Source organism: Melanotaenia boesemani, chromosome 8 (genome assembly GCF_017639745.1).
Source record: "Melanotaenia boesemani isolate fMelBoe1 chromosome 8, fMelBoe1.pri, whole genome shotgun sequence".
Lineage (NCBI taxonomy): Eukaryota > Metazoa > Chordata > Actinopteri > Atheriniformes > Melanotaeniidae > Melanotaenia > Melanotaenia boesemani.
In genome coordinates this window covers 18,782,031-18,808,685 of record NC_055689.1, presented here as the reverse complement: position 1 = coordinate 18,808,685, position 26,655 = coordinate 18,782,031, and the positions used below count along the sequence as shown (strand labels likewise).

Below are 26,655 nucleotides of genomic sequence, written 5' to 3'. Positions count from 1 at the left end.
TTCCCCACACCTCACAGACTAGGCCAACATGTGAGAAAATATCTGATGCTCTCAGTTCATACAGCCTGCTTGTACAAACTCCAAGCGGGCTCTTGCTGCCCCTTCCTGCATTGCAATTGGTAGGCTGATATCACTGTGGCAACTGGGGTAAATGCCTTTCATTGATGGGTTGAACTGTGCTCATTTATTGATTTAATCACTCTACAACATAAATTAGCATCCTAAAAAGATATTTTTAGACAAAACATACTGTTTCAGAGTACTCCTGTGCAAATCTAGTTTTACAGTTAAGTGACCTGAATAAAGGTAGGCTCTTCCTGACTTTCTGTTATGTTTTATTGATATACATCAGAGATGTCCCCTTTAGAGGGTTAATGCAAACCCTTGTTCTGAAGTAAAACACATAAATACTGGATGATCAGAATTAACCTCTGCATTGCTCCACCTCCCCATGGTCTCTGAGATGTCACCAAGGCCGGAGGTGCATGCACACCCATGATCTGATGGGTTGCTTAGCAGTCTGACTGGAGGGGGGCTTAGGGGAGAAGTGCAAACAGACAGTCCTGCCTTAGTAAAGGTCAGAGCTGCAACCTACACCTCTCAAATCCCAGTCTGGCCCTGATGGGACCAAGGTTCCAAGCATGCCTTGAGATGCTTGTGGTAAGGGACACTTATAGTGAGACTAAAGTGGTGGCCTGCTGCTGAACTGCATTGCTTTTAGAGGTTGTCAGCACCAATAGCAGTGTGACAGATCTGATCTGATCTTGTGTAGTAGTTCTTACTTGGTGTGTTTTTTTTTAACAACACACACACTGCGACACTAGTAGCTATCATATGCTGCTGAACAGGAAAGAATTTCAGTATTGTTCTCAGAGCTGTTGTTAGCCATGTTTCATAGGTGTGGAGAGGTTTGTTTTAGAATACAAACAGACTCCAAAAAAGTGCAGCAAAAAAAAAAAAAAAAAGTTTAAGCTCTCTTTATGGAGCACAACAGTGGTTTTCCAAAAGTACTGTGTAATGAATGACCATCCTCATCAAAGTTTGGCTGTGCAAATGGCGGGCAGGGGAGGAGAGGGGAAGGGAATAGGGTTCTGAAAGGCCCCCCAGTGTCAAAGCCTTAATAATCATGTGAGCAACGCTGGACTTCATTACCCTCCTGTTCGACAGGCCGAGTGCCAGCCTGGATTGCTGGCTGGCTGTGGCAAGGTCAACGGCGGAGGAAAAACCAGTTACTGTGTTACTCTGGAGCGGAATGGAGAGGGGCGGCCATCTGTCAGCTCAGGCCTGCCATACCCGCAGAGCAAATGGACACGGGCGGCCAGAGGAGAGGCCACATACACCCATAGAGCTAAACCCAGTGAGCATAACACTGAGGCATGGACACAGAGCCAGCCAAAGTGATGGGCCTTGATACCACTAAAACACATATATGCTGTATGTACACATAGTACATAGAGAAGTTAAGGCTGTCTCCAAGAAATTTGGCAGCATATTGTGTCGATGTTTATTCATGTTTTTTTTAAGCTTATGCACACTATTCGACTCCCACTGTTTTAAGTCCAGATGGCAAACCATTTGATAAAAAGTTAACAAAAGTTTTACTCTGCTTGCCAGCAGTAAACATGTTTAATCCTAGTTTTTCTTTATAAAGATATTGTGAATATAGATGCAGAAAAGTTTTAAGATCCACTGGACCTTTCCTTGTCGTTTCCTTTAATCTTAGACACCACACTCTTCCATATCACATTCTAGTTTTAATGTTTTACTTTACTGGCTGTTTATCAGTGTCTGAGTCGCATGAGCCTCGTCTGTGAGGACCTTTACGATGCCCTCTGGCCAAAGTGGAAGAACCCTGTGGAATGTTCCAAAGCTCTCTAATAGGTTTCAGGTGCTGTGGGCCACTGGCCAGCCCCCCAACCCCCTCATCAACACACCACTCCGTGTGATAGGACTCCCTGTTCAACAGTTCAACACTCTCCTCTAAAAGTAAAAGGGCAGTGCTGCAAAACAGGCTATTGTTTACTTTAAAATCTCTTCTTATTTTGACAATATAAAACTGATATTTGCTCTTTTTGGGGTTTGGTTGATGCTGGTTCATCTCATTTAATTTGTGGAATTAAATTAAACCAGTTTTCTCTCACAAATGTTGTTGAGGATCAGGCAAAAGTGCACTTTGCATCTCTACCGTCCCACAACTCAGCACAGCTTAAGTTCCTGCCTGTTTTCCTCCTGCACCAACAGTATCAAACCCCCTGGCTTGAGCATCAACATACTCCGGAAAACAGGGGGATGGTCCTGGGCGATTCCCCTCACATTAATGGAAATCACACAGGAACTCCCTGGATGGAACCTCTATAAGTTATTAAGGTTTAATGTTGATATCAGTGCTTATATGTTTACTGGAGTGCACAGCATTGCTGATGTTGAATTGTCAGAGAGATGCAGATTTAGTAAGGAATTAGTGTACACTCAGGATTTAATTAAGGGTATCTATTTCCATCTTGTTAGAAAGAGATAATGTGAGGACTGCATGCATCATGGGTTACCATATTAAATGTGGCTTCCTGTAAACAGCATATTATGCACTACAGAATTGCTTGTAGGTTACCGAATAGAAACAGCATGCTAGATTTGCATGGAGGAATTGTGGCAAAACTTAAATCACATATTCCCAACATTTTCATATTTTATATTTTCTTTTTGCTTAAATTTCTTTAACTTTTCATATGCAAAAGAACTCATTAAAAAGTAACAGCCTTTAGAAGTGAAATGGTCACACTTCCTCTGTTTCTTTACGTCTTGTTTCATTTCTTGCATGACGATGGAGTGTGAACACTAAAGTGACATGGCCTCTTTGTCTTTTCATTTGTTCCACTGCTGCCAAGAGATGTAAACCTTAAGCCACTCACTCTCTGATTAATCTTTTAACATTTATAATTACTAATTAAGTTAGTAAGAGACTTTTAATGTAGTCCTCCTTCAATGGGGAGCAAAGAGGACAACAGATCATTAGCTTCAATAATGAACGTGGATGAGACAGATAATGGCTTATGATAGGTGAATACTGACAGTTATATTAAATGAGGCCAGTATGTGAGAAAAATACTGTATGCAAGTTGCACTTCATGTCTTCAAAGGCACAAGAAGACAAGGTTGGGAAATATTTTGTTAATGTCCAAAATAATCATGAGGACTACGGAAATGTATTGGAGAAATTTTTATTAATAAAACATACATATATCTGTGATGCAGTATGTAACGTATAATGTAGGCCACATCAGCTTTAGTAGTAGTGTCAAAGTTAAGTTTGAGCATAGGTTTTTATTTATTCATTCACTCGGGTTTCATTGAGTTTTTGGTGTCCCTAATGTTTCTGCTGTATCTCATTATCACATTAGTACATTAGTGTGTGCATTATCCTGGTGGCTTTGTGTTGGTACCCATTAAAAGAGTCATTCCATCTCAGTTGTTTTATTTATTTATTTTTTACCTTAACGACGATGCTACTCTGGCACAATCCGTGAGCTTTCTCACTTTGGGGAAGGTGCTTATGCCATAATGATTATTATCATTAAGAAGATATTAATGTGCTTAGTGTTTGCGACCCAGCTGCTCATCATGGCCTGAGCTACCGGAGGGAGAAGAGCTGTTGCCAAAATGGACAGTGCACGTAGGCCACCGCCCACCTGTCCAGAGGTTTCGGGGGTTAGTGGAGGTCACAGCTACCTACCTCACCACCCTCTGCTAAACTAGCAGAGGGATTGGCTCGCAACATAAAATTGGAGGAGATGAATTGTGTTATGCAGGCTCGTGTTAAACAGTGCAGCGCAATGAATTGAAGTGAATGTGAGCATCTTCCTATTACACAATTTCAGCACATGTGTTAATTATAGTTACATTACTCTGCTGTGTGGGGAAATGTATGTTTTCCCTGCAGAGATTCGTGCCACATAATTATTCATTGCATTGAAAATCTTGCTATTATTTAAAGTCTTTTCAGCAACCGAGCCCAACTGTAGCAATCCATGTGTTTGCATTAAATTAGAGGTTTTTTAATAAGTAGTTTTATTATCTTCATTATGTTAATCAAAAACTTTTTTTTGTACAGTTTCTGTGCTCAATCAGAAATATGGTGACGCCTGTTTAGATGCCCCATACACACAGAGACAGAGAGTGTGGGACTGGAGGCAGTGGGCCTGAAAATCCTCCAGTTTCTCAGCCTCAAATTGCTGCTTCATTACGGTTTGGAAAAGAAACCCATGGTTACATTTAATCAAACGAATTGCTATGGCAGACCAACATAATCAATCACAATCCTTATCCAATATGCTACATTCTGTAACTACCAAGCTGGTTTGGAGAAAAGTCAATTATGGCTCCTCTCTCTGCTCCTCTGCCGATGCTATACTGTTTCTGCACTTATTTTCATTACGCAAATATGTAATGTGTGTATCACACATACAACTTTTCCTGGTCATATACTCCCCCCCCCTACCCTTTTTTTTTATACTGCCTGTTCTTGTATGATACATGGGCTAGGGGCTTGTCAGAGAGTGTGGTGTGCCATAACTGAAATAATCAAATTAAGTATTAATGATTTTTGCTCTCAAACTAACACTGGTGTTACACAGTAGGCCGGAGTCAGTGATGTTGTTCATATTTCATATGTTTTGCCTCCATACGGACTTGTTCTCACTATCTCTTATGGTATAAAATCACCTACACTTTACTTTTATATACAAGTTCTACTTTCCCACCCCATATCCTTGGGTACATTTATAAGAGCATAGACAAACAATGTAAACATGTACATTGCAGACACTCATTTAATCTATCAATCTTTTTCTCTTCTCATCATCTTGTGAGTTCTTTTTCCCTTTTCACTCCAGCACTCAGTCTCGCACACAATCAGCATGCTCTATGCAATAGACAAACACGCACACACAAGGTAGCTTGGTTGGTGGGGGCCATGGCTGCAGCTCTTCTGCGCAGTCCCAGAGTGGCTCCCGGGGCTCGGCTGCCAGTTGTTTGCCAGCGTCTCCGGGTGGAATTCATTCAAATTAAAGCGGTGGAATGAGGCCCGAGTCCCAGAATGCCTCGTCCCTCTTCTTCATCAGCATTCCGCCGATGAGAGTAATTAAAGCAGAAATTAATTCTGCTGTAAGCAGAGGAGCCACAGAATAACTGATATTAGAGGCTGGATGATGAATGCTTGGCATCAAGGGAGGTCTCAGGGGAGAAGAGGAAAATTCACAGATCTTTCTTTCTTTCTTTCTTTCTTTCTTTCTTTCTTTCTTTCTTTCTTTCTTTCTTTCTTTCTTTCTTTCTTTTTCTTTCTTTCTTTCTTTCTTTTCGTTCATTCATCTTTGTATTTCTTTGGTTTATGATTTCTGACATTCTCTCTATAACTTGATTCTCATCTTCACATTTTTGCCATCTTCTGTGGCAACATTTGTCCTTCCATGCTGCTTAAAAATTGCTACAAAGAGCTAAGGACATTGGCTGTGGGCATGACTAAAGACATCGCCACTATGCCCTCTCTGCTCCGTAACAGTGGTCCACGTTCTATCAGCGCTGATGTTCGCATTTTCAGTCAACAGGCATATTAGAGTGTACTGAAGCTGCAAATGTCAGTGTACTGTATTAACCAACAGAAACCAAAATGGAGAGAGCTTCCAGGTGGAGTCTTTCTTACCAAAGGCGGAGCATAAAGTGTCACAGAAAAATGTACATATAATTTCTAATTATAATGTGAGCAACAACTGAAATCCATAATTAAACTGAATTAGACTTATTCAGCTTGGAGCTAAACATTGTGTATTATCCTGCATACAAGCTGTCGTTTTTTTCTCAGGAATTGTTGAAGATTGAACCTTGAAGCTCTCCAGATGATGTGATATTCAACCCAGGATGATTCAGTGATCCCCCAAGTCCCTCGACGCTTTATTTTTGGAATGGCACATCTTAAGCGAGAGCAGTCACAAGACTGAAAGACAAACAAGTGAAGTCTTGAAACACCAAGGCTGGATAAGACTGTCAGTGTTTTCTTCTCTTAGAATCAAATGGAATTGAACAAAGGTTAGCTCTCTTTGGGGCTTCATGGTAATGTGATATACGATGCTGCCATGGAATTTGCCAGTGCATGTCTTAGCACTGTCTGACTCCAAGGAAGGAGTGAATTGTAATTACACTGACCTCTGCTCCTCCCTCTCTTATTCTGCCCTCTGGGTAAAAAGCCTGAGGAGGTAATAAACAATAGATAGATTTGTCTTGTTTGCGTTGCAGCTGCTGCACTCCTAATAACACGCGAGATTGGTCTCTATTTTAAAAATAATACATGCCGAGATCTGCAGGTAGTTAAATTGCATTTTTAATTGGTTTTGAGCAGGAATATATCAATCAGATGTAAATGAATGGAAGCTCAACCTGAGAGTTACTGACTGTTATTAAGAATTTAGCAGGCGGGCATAAGACTTGAAACACGGGATGAATGATTGGAAAGCATAAAGAGCCACAACTGCAGGAGATGCAAAGTAGCTGAACTGAACAAAAACCTGTTGATGAGCCCAGTTTGAGAGGCAAAGAGAAACAACCAGAATGCCTCTGTTATTCAGCATGCTATATGTTCCACTGCTCACACCTAGAATTCTGCTGTAAATTTTCACAGTAGCTGAAAGATTCATTGTATTCCCAATGAAAATTATCTATACAACATGCAACATGATGGTTTCATTCTGTATATATATATTTCTTTATTATTCTGAGACATTTATTGGCAGATATTGATTAAAAATGGTACAGTAATAGCTTCTGTGTATTAGGTGCTTTACATTAATGCTAAAGTGGAAGAAAAGAGGTAGAATTTCTTTAAAAAGAAAACATAAATGTTTAATAATTTAGTGACATTTTCAGATCTGTGGTAAGAAAGCAATGCATAATTCCAGCCCCATAGTTTCACTTGATTTCACTTTTTCAGTTTCCATTTATCCATTCCTCTTTTGGAAAGATGATGTAAGGCATGGGGCAGAAATAGTAAACATACAGTAAAGGCATTTATTCTAAATTATTAAACAATTGAGTCTTTTTATAGACTGAAGGCGTACCTATGGACCTCACTAAAAGCTTGCTACTTAACAGCAGTTTTCTGAGACTCCACAGTGGATCATATTGCTGCAGTGTGTGATATCTTCTTCTATCATTCAAATAGAAGACGAGCAAATCTTGATGTCCGCCATCCTTGAAATGGCCACAGTGATGTTTGTTTTTTCTGCAGGGTCCATGCACCAATAAAAATACACTCAAAATGAAACCTTGGTGTAATGATGACCTTAAACGCAATGACACTCTTTCCCATAACATTGTTCTGTCCAATAGTCCAGAACTCCCCTAAGAGGCCTTACAGCAAGTCTAGGAGGAACCAAATGAGAGAGAAATCGATTACTTTCCTCTCTCCACTGTCTCTGCCCTGGCTGAATTACTGAAACAAGATGCTGCACTTAGGGGAGTCTTTGGAAAGGCAGAGGGAGAGAAAGAGGGTGGGGGGGAGAGAAACACTTTTAGGGACATGGGTGCCATTTAGACGAGGACCATCTTCTCACAGAAAACCACTAAAAGCAGTGAATGATCCTCTTCCTGTCCCTGGCTGGGAGGTGGTTACCCTGCTGTGGATAAGTGAATACAGAGCTTACACTCAGGTTTGAGGTCAAAGCAAAATCGTTATGAAGAATATTCATTTCTGAAATCCAAGTATGAGAGGCATGTATATGTGGCCATATCAGTTCATCTTTAACTTCATCCAAGCTTATCGCTGTTATGGCGTGTCCGAAAGATTGACACCAGACTACACGGACCCTGTTGGGTTGGGGATGTTGTTTGCAGATTTCATGTTGTCAAACGGGTGCTGTTTAACATCAACACTAGGTTTTATTGTCTGAACTATGAAGATAAAATTGAAGCCTGCTCGTTTGGTAGACAGAACGTGGTGCTTAAGGGACCCAATCCCTGTAAGTGCCATTAAGTGGAAATTGCCGTTCACATATTCCAGTGGTTTGATTAATTACGCTCTCTCATGTGCTTTCATAAAGGCTCAATGAAATATGGGGAGCAAATTGCATTGTGTTTCTGTATCCTGTTATGTAAAAGCAGTTTAATTATTGACACATGTTTTGCCACCTGGCAGGGGAAAGGATGGTCGGACATGAATAGAAATCATACAATAGATATTATGGAATGGTAGAGGCAGCACTTAAGATGCCATGTGTTTCTATATCTGTGCCTTAGTTGATGTTCCTGCCTTCACCTCGCCGCACGTTCTCTTATAGAATCAGAGCAAAGACCCGTCGTGATCAGCTGGATACACCATAGTTGTAAGGAAAGTGTTTTGTTAAAGTGGCTGCACTTTGAAACCTGTTTAACTTTTTGAAAGGTCTCCTCTAATAAATATGCAGTTAAGGCGATATTTTGTGAAGGCTCCACAGCCTCTCTGGGGGATTAAAAGATCACTGTTGGCTTTGTGTAATATCTTATGATAGCTCTTTTTGATAAGAGCAAAGGCTTAAGTACTGCTTAGTAACCGACAAATGGCTACTTTGAACTCAAGGAAGCGGTGTAAGAAGACGACAAGCACTATGCAGATTTAGCATAAGTCAGTTTTCCCCCCTTTTCTTCTTTTTTCCTTTGTTCTTCGACAGTGCTTTTTAAGAGCAGTGCCCTCTAGTGCCACAGAAACTGAATAACATCATTGTGTCAGGACAGCTCTTCCCTTCTGTTGTAGCCAGTAGTACTTAGGCTTCACTCTATTCAGTATTCTACAGTGTATGTGGAGGTATTAGCTCATAAAACCCTCCTACTGTCATATGAACTGACTGATGTCCCTGAGCTCTATATGAACAGCAGGGCTCTGATACTCAGTCCCAAGCTGTTCCTGTTTGCCCAAAACGATCAGGCCTGGCCTCATGCTCTCTACCTGATCTAGTTGACTGGGCTGTGTAAGTTAGGTAGGCAGTCCCTGTCTCCATCCCCCTCCTCCTTCCCAATATGCACTTGGACCCAGGCTCCGGCTGCACCTTTTGTGTTCCACAGGGATAGGGGGGCCAGATGGAGGAATTTGATTAACCAGCAGTGGAGGACCAAATGTTCAATTGGATACAGAACCAGTTGGAAGACGGGAGGGAGCTAGAGATGAGGTGGGGGTAGAGGGAGAAATCTAAAATGGCTGGTCATGTACGCCGGCCAACACTTTCCAAAGGGGAGCCCAAACAGACACTGAGGTGTAGTAATGCAGAAGCCCTTTTCCAAGTACCAGCTGGGCCTTTTAGGAGGCTCAATCCCCACAGCAGACACTCGGCAGCCTCCGAGCAGCTTGACTTTACCATATGTGGAACTTTTTTATGCTCCACCTGGTTTCCTCAGGGGACCTGTGCCGTTGGGACGCTGGAGGCAGGTGAATTGCTCTTAATGCAAGGCACTGAATCACTGGGCCAACAACATGAGGGAAGTGCCTAGGGAGAGGAAATGGATCTGTAGAAAGACTGGCGCGGACTGGCACGACCTTGGAGCTCATGTCCGCTTTAGAGCAGTAAAAGGCGCAGTGTGTCATAGTGCCTCCACTCTCCACACACCTTTTCTTTGATAATATCTACATGTGTATTGCTTACATAGCATTGTGTCATTTTATAAAACACTTTTTAAAAGTCAGATCCTTTTATATTTTATCTGACTCGCACACTCATTCAGACTACCATTCTTACTATCATTCACATAACCTTTCTGAACATTTTCTTCTTTCGTAGCTCTCTGTGATAATCAGTGCAACCCAGTCACAGTCTAATATTTTCATGTATTTTGTTTTTTTTCCTTCTCTATCAATTTTCAAAGTCCAGACCATGAGGACAGGTGCAGTAGGTCGGATGAGTTAGATTTTTCGCCAAGATGGCGGGGTGTGGTCACTCTCCTGCCTGCACCTGTCTTACTGAGTCTGTGGCATAGAGCCAGAGGTCAGGGGTCACCACAGGGGGCTGTCAAGGTCAAAGGTTTATCACTCTCTAAGGGGTCTTGGAACCATCACTCAGACCCTACAGTACACACTGTCTGGTTGAATTTTTCTCTTCCCCCACTTTTTCTAATCCTTCCAAATGGCTCAGGCAAAACTCCTGACAGCAGCAAGAGAAACAAACTGTGGGGTGTTGAGCTCTAAGCCATCAGCTGGAGATTTCACTTTGAAAAGATTCCCTTTTTACTCACTGCCCTTTCCACCAATCAGAGGGCACACCAGAGTCTAAGCACCCAGAGCAGCTGCCCTCTGACCTTGCCAGCGGTTGTTGGTTTATTTTGTTTGGGCATTTGAGGGGGAATGGGGCTGCTTTTGACAGGTCAGGCAGCAGGACTTGGATGAGGTCTTTAGCAAAGAAGGCCAGAGAGGGAAAATTTCACAGCTCGAGAAAAGACACAAGCCAACCCAAGCTGGTTTTGCAGTTCCAGTATTGCACTCATGTTTCTGGATTGGTTGTTATATTCATTGAGACATGTGGAAAATGGTCCATTCTAGGGGGAGAGGAAGGCCATTCATGCAAAGTCAATTCCAGCAAGCAGGCAGAAATTCCATGATACTCCTGTTTATGCAGCTGTGCCCACTGATCAAATTACATCAACTCCCTTCTGCCCCTTTTTCTGGTCCCCTCAACCTCCTTTGAATGTGCCAGCAGCCTCATATAGGTCTCCCAGCCACCAGGGAGCATGGGAAAGGTAAAGAGACATAAAGGGGCACATAACCCAGAGTTGTGGCTACCATCTTCAGTAATTGGGGCAAAGCTATGGAGCTTCCATGGGTCAGTGGAGGGTTCTGTCATGTGAGGGGCACTTAGGGGCATGCAAAGGAGGCACAACCCCAGAGAAGACATACTAACCGTCATGCCATAGCACCAACTCTGACAGACCGCAGGGAATGGACCTGCCACATCGAGCCTGTCAGCTGTTTCAGCAGCGCAGAGCGATTGTGGAGCCCTCCACTGGGACTGTATTACTGAATGCTTTTCTTCTCTGCCTCTGTTTTATTTTTTTGGGTGGGAGGGCAGGGTTGCAAGTCTGTGTGCAAGAGGGGGTGTTGAGGGGTATAATTTAGAGCACAGAGGGAGCTTCGTCTCTCCATCTTATGATTTGGAGGTGAAGACAAGCGCCCTCGGGGGCCCCCTGTCAGAGCTTTTGGGCGCACTCAATGCAGACTTCAATAAAAACACACAAAAAGAATTCCCCCACAAGGGCGCCTGGCTGAATTGCTGACGCCAATGTAAAAGATTCAGTTTTCTGTGAATCATTTAGTACACGACCCTGAGCTCGCTGCACAATATGACAATAACAGGAAACACTCCCTCCCCATCCTCCTCATCACAGAAAAACGGGAGTTACAACAAACCCAGAGCATGCCGAATTTTTTTTTTCACGCAAACAATTTCACACATTGATCACCTTCCGCCACTCCTCCATTTTCCTGCTCTCCTCCCACCTCACTCTTCTTTTCTCTCCTCCTCTCACTGTATTCCTGTCATGACAAATGTCAAACACAGTCAGTTAGTAAAGTGCTTTTTTTTTTTCTTTTTGGCAACTGAGAGCTTGCCAAGTCGAATGTGTGCTGGGACAGACTGCTGCAGAAGCATCACTTTGGAGCATCAGCATCAGCATCAGATATTTCTGTGAAAGTAACAGAAATGTTTGAAGGTGTTGTCACAAGCTCACAGGTTCCTGCTGTTTGCGTGCACCGGAGGGAAATGGCGCCTTCTCAGCCCTTTTGTCTCCTCCCTCCCTATTGTTGTTTTTAAACTTATTTCTCTGTTTAGTTGTTATCACTTTTATTGTGGTTAAGAATCTCAGCATGCTGTTTTTTTTTTTAGTTTTGACAGAGGGGGTCGGTGTTATAGTCAGAGTTAAAATTAGAGGAGTTGCTTTTCTGTGTGACTTGGAAATATGTCATCTTCTAGAAGCTGTGGGGAGTCTGTCAGTCACAGCCATGGTGTGTTTTAATCATCTCTGTCCCACTTGGTGAAGCGCTGACGGTTAGAGTGAGGGTTCCCTCCCCTGGACAATACCAGTGCGTTAGAATCGCATACACTCTGATGTCAGACGTAGCAACCAGTTAAGAAATATGAGATGTTTCTTCCTTGAGTTAATCCTGCAAATTCAATGGGGGAATCAAGCAATGTCTGGTGAATCTGAAGACATATCACAAGTGTGTTTGAAGGGTTTTGTGATCTTTCGAGAAATATGACAGCTGGATGGAGATTGGCAAGAAAATAGCAGGAGTTTGTCACAATAATAAGAGGATGAAACTGATAGAATAATCAAAACCCACGATATGTTAGAAGCTTAATGAGTGCCCCCCCCCCCCCCCAAGCGAGCAATGACAATAGTGTTTTGTAATTCTATAGCCATTTAAATAATACACCTAGGAATTTCAAATAGGCATGACTGTGTATATGAAAGTAGGTTAGATTGCAAATAGTTTTCTTCATATTGTAGTGGGAATGGCAAGAAGCACATCTTTACAATGCAGCACTCTTAGCGAACATACATTCTTAAAGCCAAGATGCTTTGAGGCAAAGTCAGGATGCAGATTCCCTTGACCCTGTGGTGAATTAGCCATTACACTACTTACAGTACGTCCAGCTCCTTTATCCCCAGCCTCTGTCTGAACATGCTCCCTGTAGTCCTCTCCAGTGATACGGCCCCTCATTTCTGAGAGCATCCTCTGACGGACTTAATGGACAAGTTTCTCTACAAGCTCTTGTTGAAAAGACTACTCATTGCATGTCTAGATGAAGGAATGTTTTCTCCTCTCAATCCTATCTGAGAAATGGAGCTTAAGTAAATACAGAAGGAAGAAATGGCTCACACATCTGAAGACGTGTCAAGAAATATCCCGATAATGTATATACTTAATTAGAGAGGGAATGAAATACATTTCATTCTAAAGCTTGGTTATTGTTTCTAACTGAGGATGGAGTTTAGAGTTTTCGCCATAGTGATGCAGGCCTTTAAATTGATCTTTACACCAAAGTACTTAAAAAAATATTCCTATAAGCCCCTAAGCAATTAGTCCAGCCGCCTGCTTTTGTCCACCTACCTATTGTGTTCTTTGTAAAAACTATTCTCTTACACCTCCATTTATTCCATCCTTTGAGACGCCATTGGAAATCCGGGGCTCTGAGTTTAACCCACAGTTGGTTTAAGTGTAATGAAATGTATGTCATGTCTCTGGCTCGCTCCCTTCGGCTTCCCCTCACCCCTGGCCCCCTGAATGCACTGCCTTTGACAGGAAGGCCTCTGTGGCTTCTGCTGCAGTGATCTTTAGCCCCTTCAGGTCCCACTGACTGTTTAGGACATCCCTGCGATTTGAGGATGGACTCAACCATTCACACATGCTTCAAAGCATCGACCGAGGAGAGGACTAGACAGATGAATGGAGCAGAAGTTAAACCAGCCTGCTGGGAAACCCTATTCCAGAGCCTGGCCGCATAAAAAGTAAAAAATGATAACCTTTGTTCTGTTAGTATTTATTAATACTTAACAATGTGTTTATTGTAAAACCCAGAATTGGCAGTGCTTATCAACCACACTGGGGGTCTAGCAATATGCACATTTACTCTGTGGTTTCTACTATTTGTCTATTATCTGTTCTGTCCTACAGTGTACACATAATAGAAACCATGGCAACAGAAGTCAGGTGAAGTTTCTGAAAAAAAAGAACACAAGCTGAGCCATTTCAGATGATGCTTATTTAAATTTCAACATGTATAGACTCATCTCAATATCAGCTTTTTTTTGTTTGTTTTTTTTTTTTTTTTATCTTTCATTCAATCTGTATGCAGATGAGGGAAAACACACCACACGCGCTTATCTGGCATGTGTGGGTGCGCGTTTATGAGACAGTGTATATGATTTACCTGAAGCGTGTGCGACTGTGTTTATTCCCTGGTGCACATCTGTGCATGGAGGTGTCTCTGTGCATGGATATTGCAGCTTGGAACGAGTGTGCATGTCCACTATATTAGACAGAGCGTGTGAGGGGTGCCTCAGCATGTGTGCATTGCTGTCTGTTCAGAGCTCTCTGCACCAGCAGGGTGCGCCATTCCAATTTACCCATCAGCCACAAAGGTAGGGGGTAAAAGCGCGGGGCATCGCTGTCGGAGATTTCACATTCGAGGGACGAGATTACCTGTCAGGGAACCCCTGTGTGGAGGTGATGAGGGAGGGCGACTGCAGGGGCACAGTGTGGGGGAGTTGGGACTATTTGGGGGACGGGAGGAGTGCTGAAAGAGGGGAGGGCAGCACGACTCAAAACCACCCTGGAATCTGTGGCTCTCTGTTTTCTGTGGAGCATAGCTGCCAAGCTGCACATCTGTTTGACACCAGGCGCTGTGGTATGGCAGTCAGGGGCTGTCTGTCCTGATTCACATCTCTTCACTCTCTAGTTTGTTGTAAAAATCTGGACAACTGCTGGAGCTCAGTCTCTGTGGAGATCCTGGCAAAAACTGTGTGTTGTGTAGGTTTTCAAAAACAGAAGAAACCCAAAAGACAAAGGAAGCACAAGTCTGATTATTTCTCTATCTCAGGTTTTTCACTTAATCTTTTCAATAATATGCACAAGAAAAAAGTGTGTATCTTAAAAATCTATAACATAATCATGTCTTTGGAAAATTAGCTTGAATAGCTACTCAAGATCCACAGACCCAGCTTAATCTCCTCCCTGCTCACTCTGCTTGCATTTGAGTGTCAGCCAAGTCAGCTATGGCTGCTCCAGAGACCCTAAAGTCTGCCGGGGAGACGGGACATTCCAAACAGCATAACTCATTCTTTACACCATCTCTGCTGCCATTAGTTAATTATATGCAGGTGTTTTCCTTTCTCTCACTTTTTTTTTTGGTAGATCTAATAAAAATGTAGCTATAAGTACATAAAGCCAGAAAGGCAGAGAAAAGGGACGGGTGGAAACAGTGTGGAGGAAGTGGCTAAATGTGCTGTGTGAAGCAAATTATTGCCCCATGTAGATTCATCAGTTCTCCCTGCTGGATTAAGGAAGGGCCTTTCTAATGAAGTTCGCCCCGTCAAAATGAAGGGACTAATTCTGATTTAGCTGAGGTAATGAACTTCCCCTCTCCTAGTGAGAGCAGCACCATGGGGTGAGGAAAGAGGGGTGGTTGTGCTGCAGAGGAGGGGGCAAAGTAGAGTGGCAGCAAGTGAGAGATGTAGGCAGGTCGAAGACAAGACAGCAGAGAGTCATGGAAAGAGGACAGAAAAAGCTAGGAGGGAGAGTGAATGAGAAAAAAAATTATGCAAAACGGCTGTCTTGTATTTGCTGAGATGTATTAAATTTCCAGTGCGGGTGCCTGTGTTATATAAAATTATGTTAATGTCTTGTGGCCCGCTGCGAATGGCGGCTTGCTGGTCCTGAGCATGCGTGGCTGGCCGCTACACGGAGCGCACTCAGTGGGACTCAGCTTTTCTATTAAGGAAAACCTCTAGACACCTGATGATGAATTCTCTCTCACCAAATGTTCCCCCTTTTTGTGTCGAAAATATGAGCGCTTTTCTAAATGACTTTGGAGAGCCTGGCGTGGCGCTTGGCGGCCTGCATCTAGCAGGGGGGAAAGGGGGTATGAGGAAGAGGGGGGGTCCCTCTGCAGCAGGCTAAGGGAGTCAATTAAGGAAAGCACTGATAATTATAAGCCGACAGAACGCTGGGGCTGGCTAATTGTACAGTGTTCCATGCCGCGAGTCCAGACAAGGGGCCTTTCCTCAACACTCTCCTCCCCTGTTCCATTGTGTGGACCTCAAACCCCACAGAGCCACATACCTCAGCCTGACAATGCCACAGCAAGGCTAGCAAAAAAAAAAAGAAAAAGCTGGACATGTGCCCATAATTAACTTTTTACATTCAGGTCACTCACTCTTTTGAGACCTGAAAGAGAATCTGGTCTATATTCACACCATGTTTTTTTGTGTTTTTTTTTTTTTTCCTCTTTCATTGCCAGGAAGTTTACTCTGCCTGTTGTACTATTTCTTTATTTTGTCTTTTTTTTCTTACTCTGCCAGCAACTTTCACCCAGTCTTGGAAAGTCAAGGCATAGTCGCTTGACCTTTATTTCCTTCTGAACAAGAATGAGCCCCGCAGTTTAGGAATAGGCATGTATAGTGTAAATTAGAGCATTTCAGTGCAGAGTGGTGTTTGTGTGGCTGCAGGGGGTCCGGCACTCCATGCAATCCATCTCAGCAGCCTGCACTGTTTGTCCCCAATGGACCTCCGTACCTGCCTGCAGCTGCTGCGCCTACATATCATTCGATAACAAGTATTCGCTTCTCGCCTTTGTTGTTGTGGACTTCTCCACTCACTTTTTTCCTTTCCTCTGCTTCTGTGACCTGCACACTGTTCATTTGACCAAGTTTTAGCCAGTGTGGTGGTTTTGTCTGTTAGAAAAACAGGTGATGTGGTTACAGAAAATGTCAGGCTATTTTTTCAAGCGGTACTACAGTACTGTAACTCCTGCTGGAACATTATCTTTATCTGCTAGTACCAATTCTCCCTGTGGCAGAAAGCATATTTCTACCATATATTCAGTGCTGTTTCACATTTATAATTACAAATACTGTTTGCAGAAACTCTGAAATAACACAAATTCCTTTGTGTTCATGATGTTCTTCAGGCTATCTTGATAAATCCTATCTAACTGTAGGATTTGCTACATTTACTTATAATAAAAACAAATTTGAAGAGTAGCAAGTTACAAAACAACATCAACCAGTATTACTGAACAGAATGTAAGCTGGAGGAAGTGAAAGGTAAAATTTGCAAGTATATATATTTTTTTGTTGATGTCAAGCTGCTATTTGAAATGTTGTTGTAATAGAGTTGAGTCGTAAAGGCTTGCACATGTGCACAATGCCAGCAGGGCAGTAGGAACAAAGAATGATCTTCATACACACTGGAAGGTGACAAACCAGTCTCCTTTTTCTATTTTGTGCTATTTCGTCTCCTTTTTCCAACGTCCTCCTGTGTCTGACCTGGAAATCGATCTCAGCATGCCATCATGAAGGATGTCTCAATTCCTTGAATGGATCTGGAGGAGAGATGAGGATATACAGGTGTTTTCTTGGTGGAAGTCTTTCAGAACACATTACATATAAAAGGGGTGTGGCACATTTTGTAAAGTTCATTAAAAGTCAATTTCCTAAAAAATGCTCGTCTGACAGAAGTTATAACATATCATAAAATAATAGCAATGATACATAAGTGCTACAGATATTTAATTGGTCTAAAATGACTGGTCAAAAGCAAGACGGTCAAATTGTTAAATGAATTTTACCTCAACCTCTTTCAATCTCCTCACGTCTTCTTTTCACATTCTCTGCTCATATCTCAAGTGGAAATGATTGAGATGCTTGGAGAGGAGGCAAGAACAAGAATTGAGGACATAAAAATTAAGAAAATATAAGTGAGGGTGAACTCTTGCGTGACTCTATTTTGCCTTTAATATTATTGCTCAGCACAGACTCATGCCAATATACATCAGAGTGGCTCACGACTCAAAATCTATCAGCTTTACAAGAAAGACTCCGAAACAGAGAGATGGGCTGGGTCTTGTTACCATGGTCATGTTTAAAAATTTAAAGCTGACCTTTTTTACCAGACTAAATAATGCCACTCTTTTTTAATTGTTATCCTTATTTTCTCGGTCTTACTTACTTTATTTAAGAAAATAAATAAATAAACATTCCTACAGTATGTCCAAACACACTCTTGACAAAAGAAATCCAACAAGAAATGTCTGCAAGTGTGTGCAGGAAGAGTCCTCATGTTTTAGTCCCTCATGTTTTGTAAAATCCAAAAGGTGTTCTAGTTGGCTAAACCCTTTGTAACATTCATTCAAGCGTTGTGCATGTTTATCTCGACACAAAAACCTGTCACTTTGGTGTTTCTACCTCTGGCCTGGTAGCCAGGGGAGCTGTGAAGCGGTTAATGTAGGCACAGAGTGGCTGATCCTAGCAGGAGCCGAGCCCTGCTCTGATTAGCACCTCCAACGAGCTGCCATGCATCAGAGCTGACATTCTCTCAGAGTTTTGTTCCCCCAGAATCCTTTGCTTTTACTGTGCAAAGGCATCACCACGGCTGACATGTCACATTCTAACCCCTCTTTCTCCAGCTTTAGGGAAGAAATGTTTTAAAGTTGGGACCTCTATATTGCTTACCTGAGCTTTACTTTTCTCTTTCAGAGACAGAATGTGTTTTCTACATGCCCTCCTCCCGCCTGAAGTAAAGCTTTTCTTTTCCTGCTGGGGAAGTTCTCCTATATATTTGATTCTATTATCTTGCACACAACCAAATTTCCCTTACTGTTTGTGATTGGGGTATAGGATTTTTTTCATGCCAGGATGGAATCTTATACTTTCATTTTAACAATTTGCACTCAAAGTGTGGAGGCTGGAAATAAATATTAGTAGTGTTTTCCCCAGGCGCCCGTTCTCCAATCAGCTTTGGTCCAAGGGGAGTCCATCCCTCTGCGCTTCCACCTACCACCTTCCTACCCCCATACACTCCATTCTCTGGTCCTTAATGGCCTGTGTAGTACTTCTGAAATGAGCTTGTGCCTTATGAGCAGTGCTTCTACCTCAAGAGAGCACACCACATGGAGGTGGAGTCAATTTGTATTCACCCATAATTCCCTGGGCCTTAATCACTCTGATTTTTCCCCCATTATCTGTTAATGGATAGTTCCCGTAGAGAAAAGAGAGAAGTAAACCCACCTACTGTTTACAGGCCTGCAGCTGTCTCTTCTGCTGCCATCCAGCATTCTGTGGTGGGTTGTATATACGGCAGTAAATCTACTGAAAATCAAATTTCCTCCGTTTATTAACACATAACTCCAACATCAAGTTTAAAAAGACTGGACAGATGGTAGAACAGACAGCAAACTCTTACTAAAGGTGGAATTCCTCATAAACATGCTCATCCCAGGCAGGTATTTCCAGTGGCCTGTTAGTTTTGGGGACAAGCTTTGATTATTATGACTGTTGTATCTCTTCTCCTCCAAAACAAACCATTCCTAACTACTAAATATTCTCAATTTGTTCTTCCACTTGTTTACTCATTACTCTCAGCAAAGAAGTGCCATGATTGATGTCCTTAATATAACCTACTCTAGCGACACAGGCAACTTGGGTCTCTCTAAGAGTGAGCTTCAGAGAACCATTCACTGTGCCCCAGAGAGGAGTAGAAATCTAAGTGTCAGATTTTTCTTGTGCAAAACCAAATGTTCAGTTCAAATTGCTTCACAGCAGAATTGTTTAAACAGAGTGAGGTTCATTGGTAGCATTGGAACAGAATAAGCTGAGGGAGATTTTTTTAATTAAAGAATGCCCTGCGTTACACTTAATTACATACTATTATCAGAAAGTCGGACTGCCGCCAGACGCTTTAGTTTCAATCTCTTACTCACTGTCATTTGATGGCTCAGTAAAACATCTATCAACCTCACATACACTCTTAGTACTGGTTTAAACCTATAGAATTCACTAAACAGCTGTCTCATCATTGATTTTACTGAACTATACAAGCCAGACCCGCAAGCCCCTGTGTCCCAAACAACCTTCAACAGCACATGAACTTCAGACTCAATAAAAAAGTAAACAGCACAAAGAAATAAAGACCATTCTTTGTGAGAGTAGTTTTCCTCTCTCCCTTTCCCGTCCTCCACATGGGAGAGATATTAGGCGTTTGTGTTTTAAGGAGCTGTGAAATACATAAACCATGAGCCACAGGAACGCGAGGCCCTGTGGATATGCAGATGGGCTTACTTTGCTGGTGTCAGGGATGCTTAGAGGGAGCAGACGCAGGAGCAGTTCTCATCTAAAGGATTTTCTTAGGAGTGCAGGGGGACAGGGTGGTGGCAGCGGAGAACACTCCGGAGACTCTGAAACACAGAGTGGGAGGAGGGAGAGATGAGGAAAGAGAGAGAGAGCTGACAGTCCCCCGTGGCCCTGTAACTATATCCAGAGTCTGCTCAGTGCTTAGAGAGGGGTGGGGGCCCGCACAGGGCCTTGCTGATTGGGCAGCCCTGGAGAAGGGCTGGGGGAGCAACAGGAAGTGACCTCAGCCCAATGAGGCAGCTCTAGGGGTGAGCAAGCTGACTTCCTCCCTTGGCTCTCACTAAGAAACAGGCTGCCAGCCTGATTCAGCCCCTGTTACACAGCTAAATCCAAACCCAGCCCTAAATGCTGCTATAAAGGAGTGAACAGAACACAATATACTCCCAGTTAAACCGTGTCTTTTCTCTCAGTCTCACTATTTTCTGTCCTTTTACTGTTGTTACTTGGATGAGTTGAAGTTGTCATTCAGGATTAAGTCCACAAAAATGCATTTTTGTTATTGCTAACAGAACATTTGACAAGATAAGCTTGTAATTCTTCAAGCAGCTACTGTCTCAGCAGCCAAGGGCCTATTTAAGTTAACTTAAGCCATCAAGTATTGTGCCAAAATCTATTACCAGATATTTTTTTTCTTTCTTTTTTTGTCTTATAGAGTTGAGGAAAAAAGCAGCCTTATTCCTTAAATGTGTAGAGTTCTGACTTTACCTCTATTTTCCCCTGATGCACCTGCTCACAGACATAAACACACACATGCACACACGCAAGGTCAGTCAGGCAGGTGCAGTTATCTGCATAATGAAGCAGACTGGGTCTCTGAAGGGACAGCATTGTGCAGTAGGGTCAAATGAGGGCTGCACATATGGTAGAGGAACAGATCTGTGAACGCTGCAGCTAGCTTGACCTCAGTGTACACCCTTACACACATAAGCAAACTGAATGGTGATCAAAGAGGACAGTGATCCTCTTGCACGGCTGCATGGATGCACTCATGCTTCCCACCTCCCCCTCCTTCACTGATGCCTGCTGCTACACTCAGATGCACATGTAGGCTACAGAGTAGCTCATCTGTCAAATGCATGATAGCAGAGCACAACATTAACTCACTTGCCTTTTAAACTGCTATGAGCCGCTTTGATCGGCTTTTTCCTCTTGTAAAACAGTCGTGCTGGAACATCATCAGTTATCTTGTAATTAATCACTACTTATAGTTTGTTTTCATGTAGCAAACAGTACTTTATGATATATCTTGCCATATATTTATATAAGACATGCAAAAATGTATTATGCCAAAAAGTTTAATATCCATACACTCCCACTGTTTCTTTAGTCACTGCAGGAGATGTTGCTATTCCCTACTTTTCCTGGAGTATTAAGGGTCATTGGGTTCCAGTTGTCATTACTTCTAAACATCAATTCAGAGGCATAAAAGTTGAGGCATAGAAGAAAATGTTACTACTTAAAAAAAAAAAAAAAAAAAAAAAACAGCTAAAATTGCTAAAATTATTGATGTGGACATAAACCTTTTAGCATTATTGTTAAATAAAGTTAAATTTGGAACAGCTTCTGTTGTGCCTGTAGAGGTTTTAGTATAAACACCAAACAGTAAAATATTACATACCAAAGTATGTTTCATAGATAAACACTTACTGGTAGATAGGAAATATGCTGTAAATTGTAAGAACAGAAAGAAACAGAAATCAGAGGGAACTTTATCTATTCATGCTTAATTTTTACTTGTTTTCAGCTGACATCTTTCACCAGATTTGCCTAAAAGACCTATAATTAACAGCTGGATGATGTATACATGCTTTTGATAACTAAAGCCTGAGTAGTGGGCATTGGGCTGTAGAGACCTGAAGATAAAACCTAGTCGGGTCACTGAGGTATCCACCACACCCCAGGACCTAATGTCAGGCTTGGCAGGAGTTTGATCGAGCAAAGTCTGGCCCTGTGGCAGAGTGTAAAGGCCTTTTATTGACACACTGGAGATGGGCACTCCTCTGAACATCTGAGTCAGCAGGTTGTTGTGCTACAAATAAAGAGTGCATGTCCACAGTTGTGACATGCATTTAAGTTATCAGTGACTATGGCTGAGGAAGCCAAATGTGATGAAGACGTGGGGATTTCTAATGCCAATAAACTGTGATCTTGTTTCATTGAAGTATGTTGTAAAGGAAATTGCTTTGATGAACAGTGCAAACTGATAAAGTGCCGAGACTGGAGAAAAGGGATGTCAGAATGAGGTTTTAGAAACCATTTATTTAAATGTAACTGTTTAACTATTTCATGTTGTTCTGCAAAGCATTGTTTCCTGTTTCATGTAGACTTCCACCAAAGTTATTTTAAATTGTGAAATCTGAAAAGAAACTTATTTTTCATACAGTTTAATCAAATAATGTTTGACGTGCAAGGCCTCATCGGAGTGATTAGAACCCCAGCTGGTCATTCAATTTGTGCCTGATGGGAGCAGATCACACATTGTATTATTTCCTGTCTGACTCATGGAAATCACAGACAGGAGTTTTTGCCACAATTTGTTGAATTTAAATTCATGTGAAAAGGAAAAAAGATGTGAGGGTGGGGGGGCAAGGCAGAGTGAGACCTTTGCTGCTCCTTGGCCATTCAGGCTCTGTTTATTTTTCCTCTTATGGTTTTCTGTGTGTTTGTGTTGTTTCTTATCCGCAGAGGAAGGACTGAACCATGAATGCAAGCTCTGTAGTCAGTCATTCGACTCACCAGCGAAGCTTCAATGCCACCTGATTGAGCACAGCTTTGAGGGCATGGGTGGAACCTTCAAGTGTCCGGTCTGCTTTACAGGTTTGTATTATGCCTGCAAGCGTGTATGCTTTGTGAATTCTCAATCCAATTGAAAAGATTTCAAGTGCTAAATAAGGTATTGTTAACTTTTCAGAAACATTTACATATCATCAAAGCTTTTAAACCCATCTTCTTTGAGTTTGAAAAGTGAGTTTGGAAAGGTCAAGCAAGCAAGTCAACTAAAGCTGAAAGCAGTTTGCTGCATGTGGCTTTTTATTTAGTCAAATTGCCTCCAAATCAAGGCCAAAGAAGTGTCATGAGGTGAGAGGGGGAGAAAGAAAGAGAGCAGGGGGGAAAACAGTGTGAGCTAAGGGGAGATGGGGGATGGAGGAGTGGAAAAAGAAAAGGAGATGTGCTAATTGTGGATGGCAGTGGTGCTGATAGCTGTAATGATCTCATCTGTCTCTGTGCGTGGAGGTGGAAGGACCGGACTCCTCCTGAGAGGATAGCGCCCTCCTTCAGTGTCAACAGGGTTAACTATCTCTATAATGAAATCTGCAAAGTCGTTAACTTCAGCTCTTCACTCTTTCTCCCATCTCAGCTCTTTACTTTTCCAAACACTTTTTTGGTCCTTAGTCCTCAGACCCCCCCTCATACTTCTGTCCCCCTTCCCTCAGCTCATTGCATAAACAAATCAACTCATTTGCCGCTGTTCCTCTCGTTATATCAATTAACATCATTAGCTCACATTTTGTATTATATTCATTTTTTCTATTATGTCTTCATCCACCTCTCTTCACAGCTCTTTTTTCATTCCTCATCTCTCTGCACTCCCCTCTCTCTATTCTACATGGCTGTTTTGGCTTTATCGCTCTTTTAGATGAAGCCTATTGATATTTCCCCACACTGAACCTCTTCTCCCTCCACCCCTCACAGGGGTCTGGGCATTTAATATACAGAGCATGCCTCCTTCATCTGAGCCTTCATTTTCCACCGCCAGCTTTGACAGACAGGTCCCTCTTCTCCCTCTGCGTCCATATCGATCAGGGCGCATGAGAGAGAGCGATGCTGGGAGAGAGAGGGGAGGAGGGAGAGACAGAGTGCACCCTCAGGACAGCGGCCATAGAGCAGACAGACAGATGGGCGAAGGCCTGTGGTAGTGGGAAGGCAGGCGGTGGAGAGTATAGGGTGAACTGAAAGGCCTCCCTCTGTTGGGGATGCTGGGGACAGGCAGACTGAGCTAAAGTCAGAGCTCGTGGAGGAAACAGAGCGATTTAGAGATTGTCTGACAGCTGTCCTTGAATATATTTCTTCAAGCTCAGCCTGGAATATAGAAGAGGGAAGATACTTGTTTAACATTACTTACTCTATACTATTAGATAAATCTGCCAACAAGATTTATCTTTATTGGTTTTTCAATTTTGAAGGTTAGATTCTTTTTTAACTCTCCTTTAAGGATATATCTGGCAGTGTAAATGGGGTTAAGAACTTTCAATTGAGGAAAAATAGCACCACAAGGAAATTTAGGCATTATGTTCTAATTTTAAACAGCAAAGTATGTATGATGTATTTCTATTGCAATAAGGAGAAGAAAGTATTACATAACACATTTGATAAGTTACACAGTGTTACATAAATATGTTTTGTTGTTGTTGTTGTTGGTTTTGTTTTTTGTTTTTGTTTTTTTTTGTCTGTAATACTAATCTGAAACTAAAATCATAATTAACTCATGTCAGGTGCAGGAAGACCTATGACCCCAGAAGTCACTTCAACACAGTGGGTTTATTCTGTTTCAACATAATTTCATAATTTAAAATAACCTAATATGTCTAACATGTGCACTACACATCCCCACTTTTATGATACAGCTGCTTGTGTCTGGAAAACATCTAAAAAGTTTTTGAAAAAAATTCTCAACATCTATGATGACATGAAGATTTGAGTGTATACATCAATCATTACATGAAATCTTTACCACTAATTAAACATATAGGACATGTCTATTATAAGTTTTTAAAACATCTCAAGTCTCAGAGGGGATGATGGAAAAAAATAAATCTAAAAAGGAGGATTTAAAGTGCACAATTGTAAGTGTTTTACTAATGTTTGAAAAAGAAAAAAACACAATCCCTAAGGACACATGTGGCTCTCTCTGTTTTCCCCTGAATACCACCCAACTAAATGTGTGAGTAGTACATAAAATATGATTTACAATATATATGGGTTGAGGATAAATCAAGCTGTTTAAGATGCAGAATCAGAGCTGGATTGTTATACAAGCAGTCTTTATATGTGACCTGTTAATCTACTTATTCTTGTAAGAACATTATATTCTTTCAGGTTGTTAAATCTAAGTTAGTGTTTCATTATTTTGTGAACTGAAAATAAGCTAATATCAAAGTGATAAAACTAAGATATTTTATATGTAGTGAAGTAGATGTGAGAAGTATAAAAAAATGTATTATTTATGTCAATTAAATATACATTAAATGCAATTTATGTTGCTGGTTTTAAAGGGTCTATATACTTTTATTTAAACAAGAGGAGAGTCAGTGTGTGTGTTTTTCCGAAAATGTTACTTTTCTAGATTAAAAGGGTGACTATTATGGATGTTATGAGTCTGAACATTAAAGCGAAACTTTGATCAAACTAGGTGGTGGCAGTGATAACGCCAGGGTTGTCGGGTTCACTCATTTAACAAGGTTACTCTTTGTTTAAAAGACCAGTCCCACTCGATCACCATGTTTTAGTTTGAACTGCCCCTTGTGACCCAAAACGCCGTGGGAGGCAAAGAGTGATTGTCATTCTTTGACACACCTGATTATCCTCAATCCACTCTCTGGGGACTGGCATGAGGGCAAATAACGCCACAAAAGTATGGAGAAAAGTAAGTTGCAGGTGGTAGATGAGGACAGACTAAATAGAGGAGAAAAGGGAGACAAAACTTAGAGGAAGCTGAGAAGGTTGCAACTGGCAAGTTTGGATGTGAGATGAAAGGAGGGAAGTGGAGGAGGAAAAGAGAGCTGTGAAGGGGAGGGAGGGTAAATGGAGAGAGGTCCATAAGCCCCTGGATGATGAGAGAGAGGCTGACTCTCCCAGGACAGATTTGACAGGTTTCAGAAGTGGGGGAGCCTGCAGCTAGAAGTGTCTGTCTGCACCCTTAGGAGCAGTAGGGAGGGCTGGTGTGGAAATTGTGATTGGGAATATGCGCTTAAGACAAACAAAACAGAAGAAAGTGTGCCTGATGAAAGTCTTATATATGTGTGTGAGTGTGTGCACTTTTCTTTTACCTATGTCACTGCATGAGGAACAAACTTAAAAAACTACAGGATGCGCAGCTTTCAAATCCACACGAGTCTAAAAATCTGAAAACAGTAGTTTAATTAGTTTATAGTTCAGTAGCTGCACACATTCTGCAGCTATGTGTTATTATAATTCTGACGTCTTACACATAATAATGTAAAGAAAAAAATACACTGGCGAAGGTCTAGTTTTAAATTAGTAGCTACCAGCTTACACCTCCAAATCTACTCACTCAGCCAGCTTGTTTGTTTTGCCTGCGAACATTAGGATCAGCCTCTGTGTTAGTGAACTCTTGGATTAAGCAGAAACGAACACATGCAGGCAAGACGAATAAATAAATGAAAAGGAGAAAGGGGGAAAAAAGGATAAACTTATTTTTCCTCCCTGCACAAACAGCTTAGTATTGGTGCAGTACAGCCTGCAGAGAGCACCACCCTGCCAAAATAAAGATGAGCTGGGGCCTGTAGTAAAGGAGACGTCTGCCATGGGCGGCCCCTGAGATCTAATCAGAGGGCTTAATATCCCCCACAGCGAGGAGACCTTGGCCCCTCAGCCCCCTCAGCCCTGACACCCCTGACGCCCAACCCGGCTCAGCGCTCTGTTCATCTCAGCTCTGCTCCAGCTCCACAGCCAGCAAACTCCACAAAGTTCTCTGTCTTTCTCTCCCTCTCATATTCTCAGCAG

The 26,655-nt window shown here is 42.1% G+C and overlaps 1 protein-coding gene across 5 annotated transcripts in view; it reads left to right on the top strand.

Moving 5' to 3' along the window:
- LOC121644089 (zinc finger protein 521-like) overlaps positions 1 to 26,655 on the top strand; it is a 91,363-nt gene that overhangs the window by 50,769 nt on the left and 13,939 nt on the right. For all 5 annotated transcript variants that reach the window (XM_041991788.1, XM_041991787.1, XM_041991785.1 and 2 more), the window contains one exon: positions 22,597 to 22,728. In XM_041991788.1, coding sequence (XP_041847722.1) covers positions 22,597 to 22,728 — 132 coding nt within the window. The remainder of the gene's footprint in view (positions 1 to 22,596; positions 22,729 to 26,655) is intronic.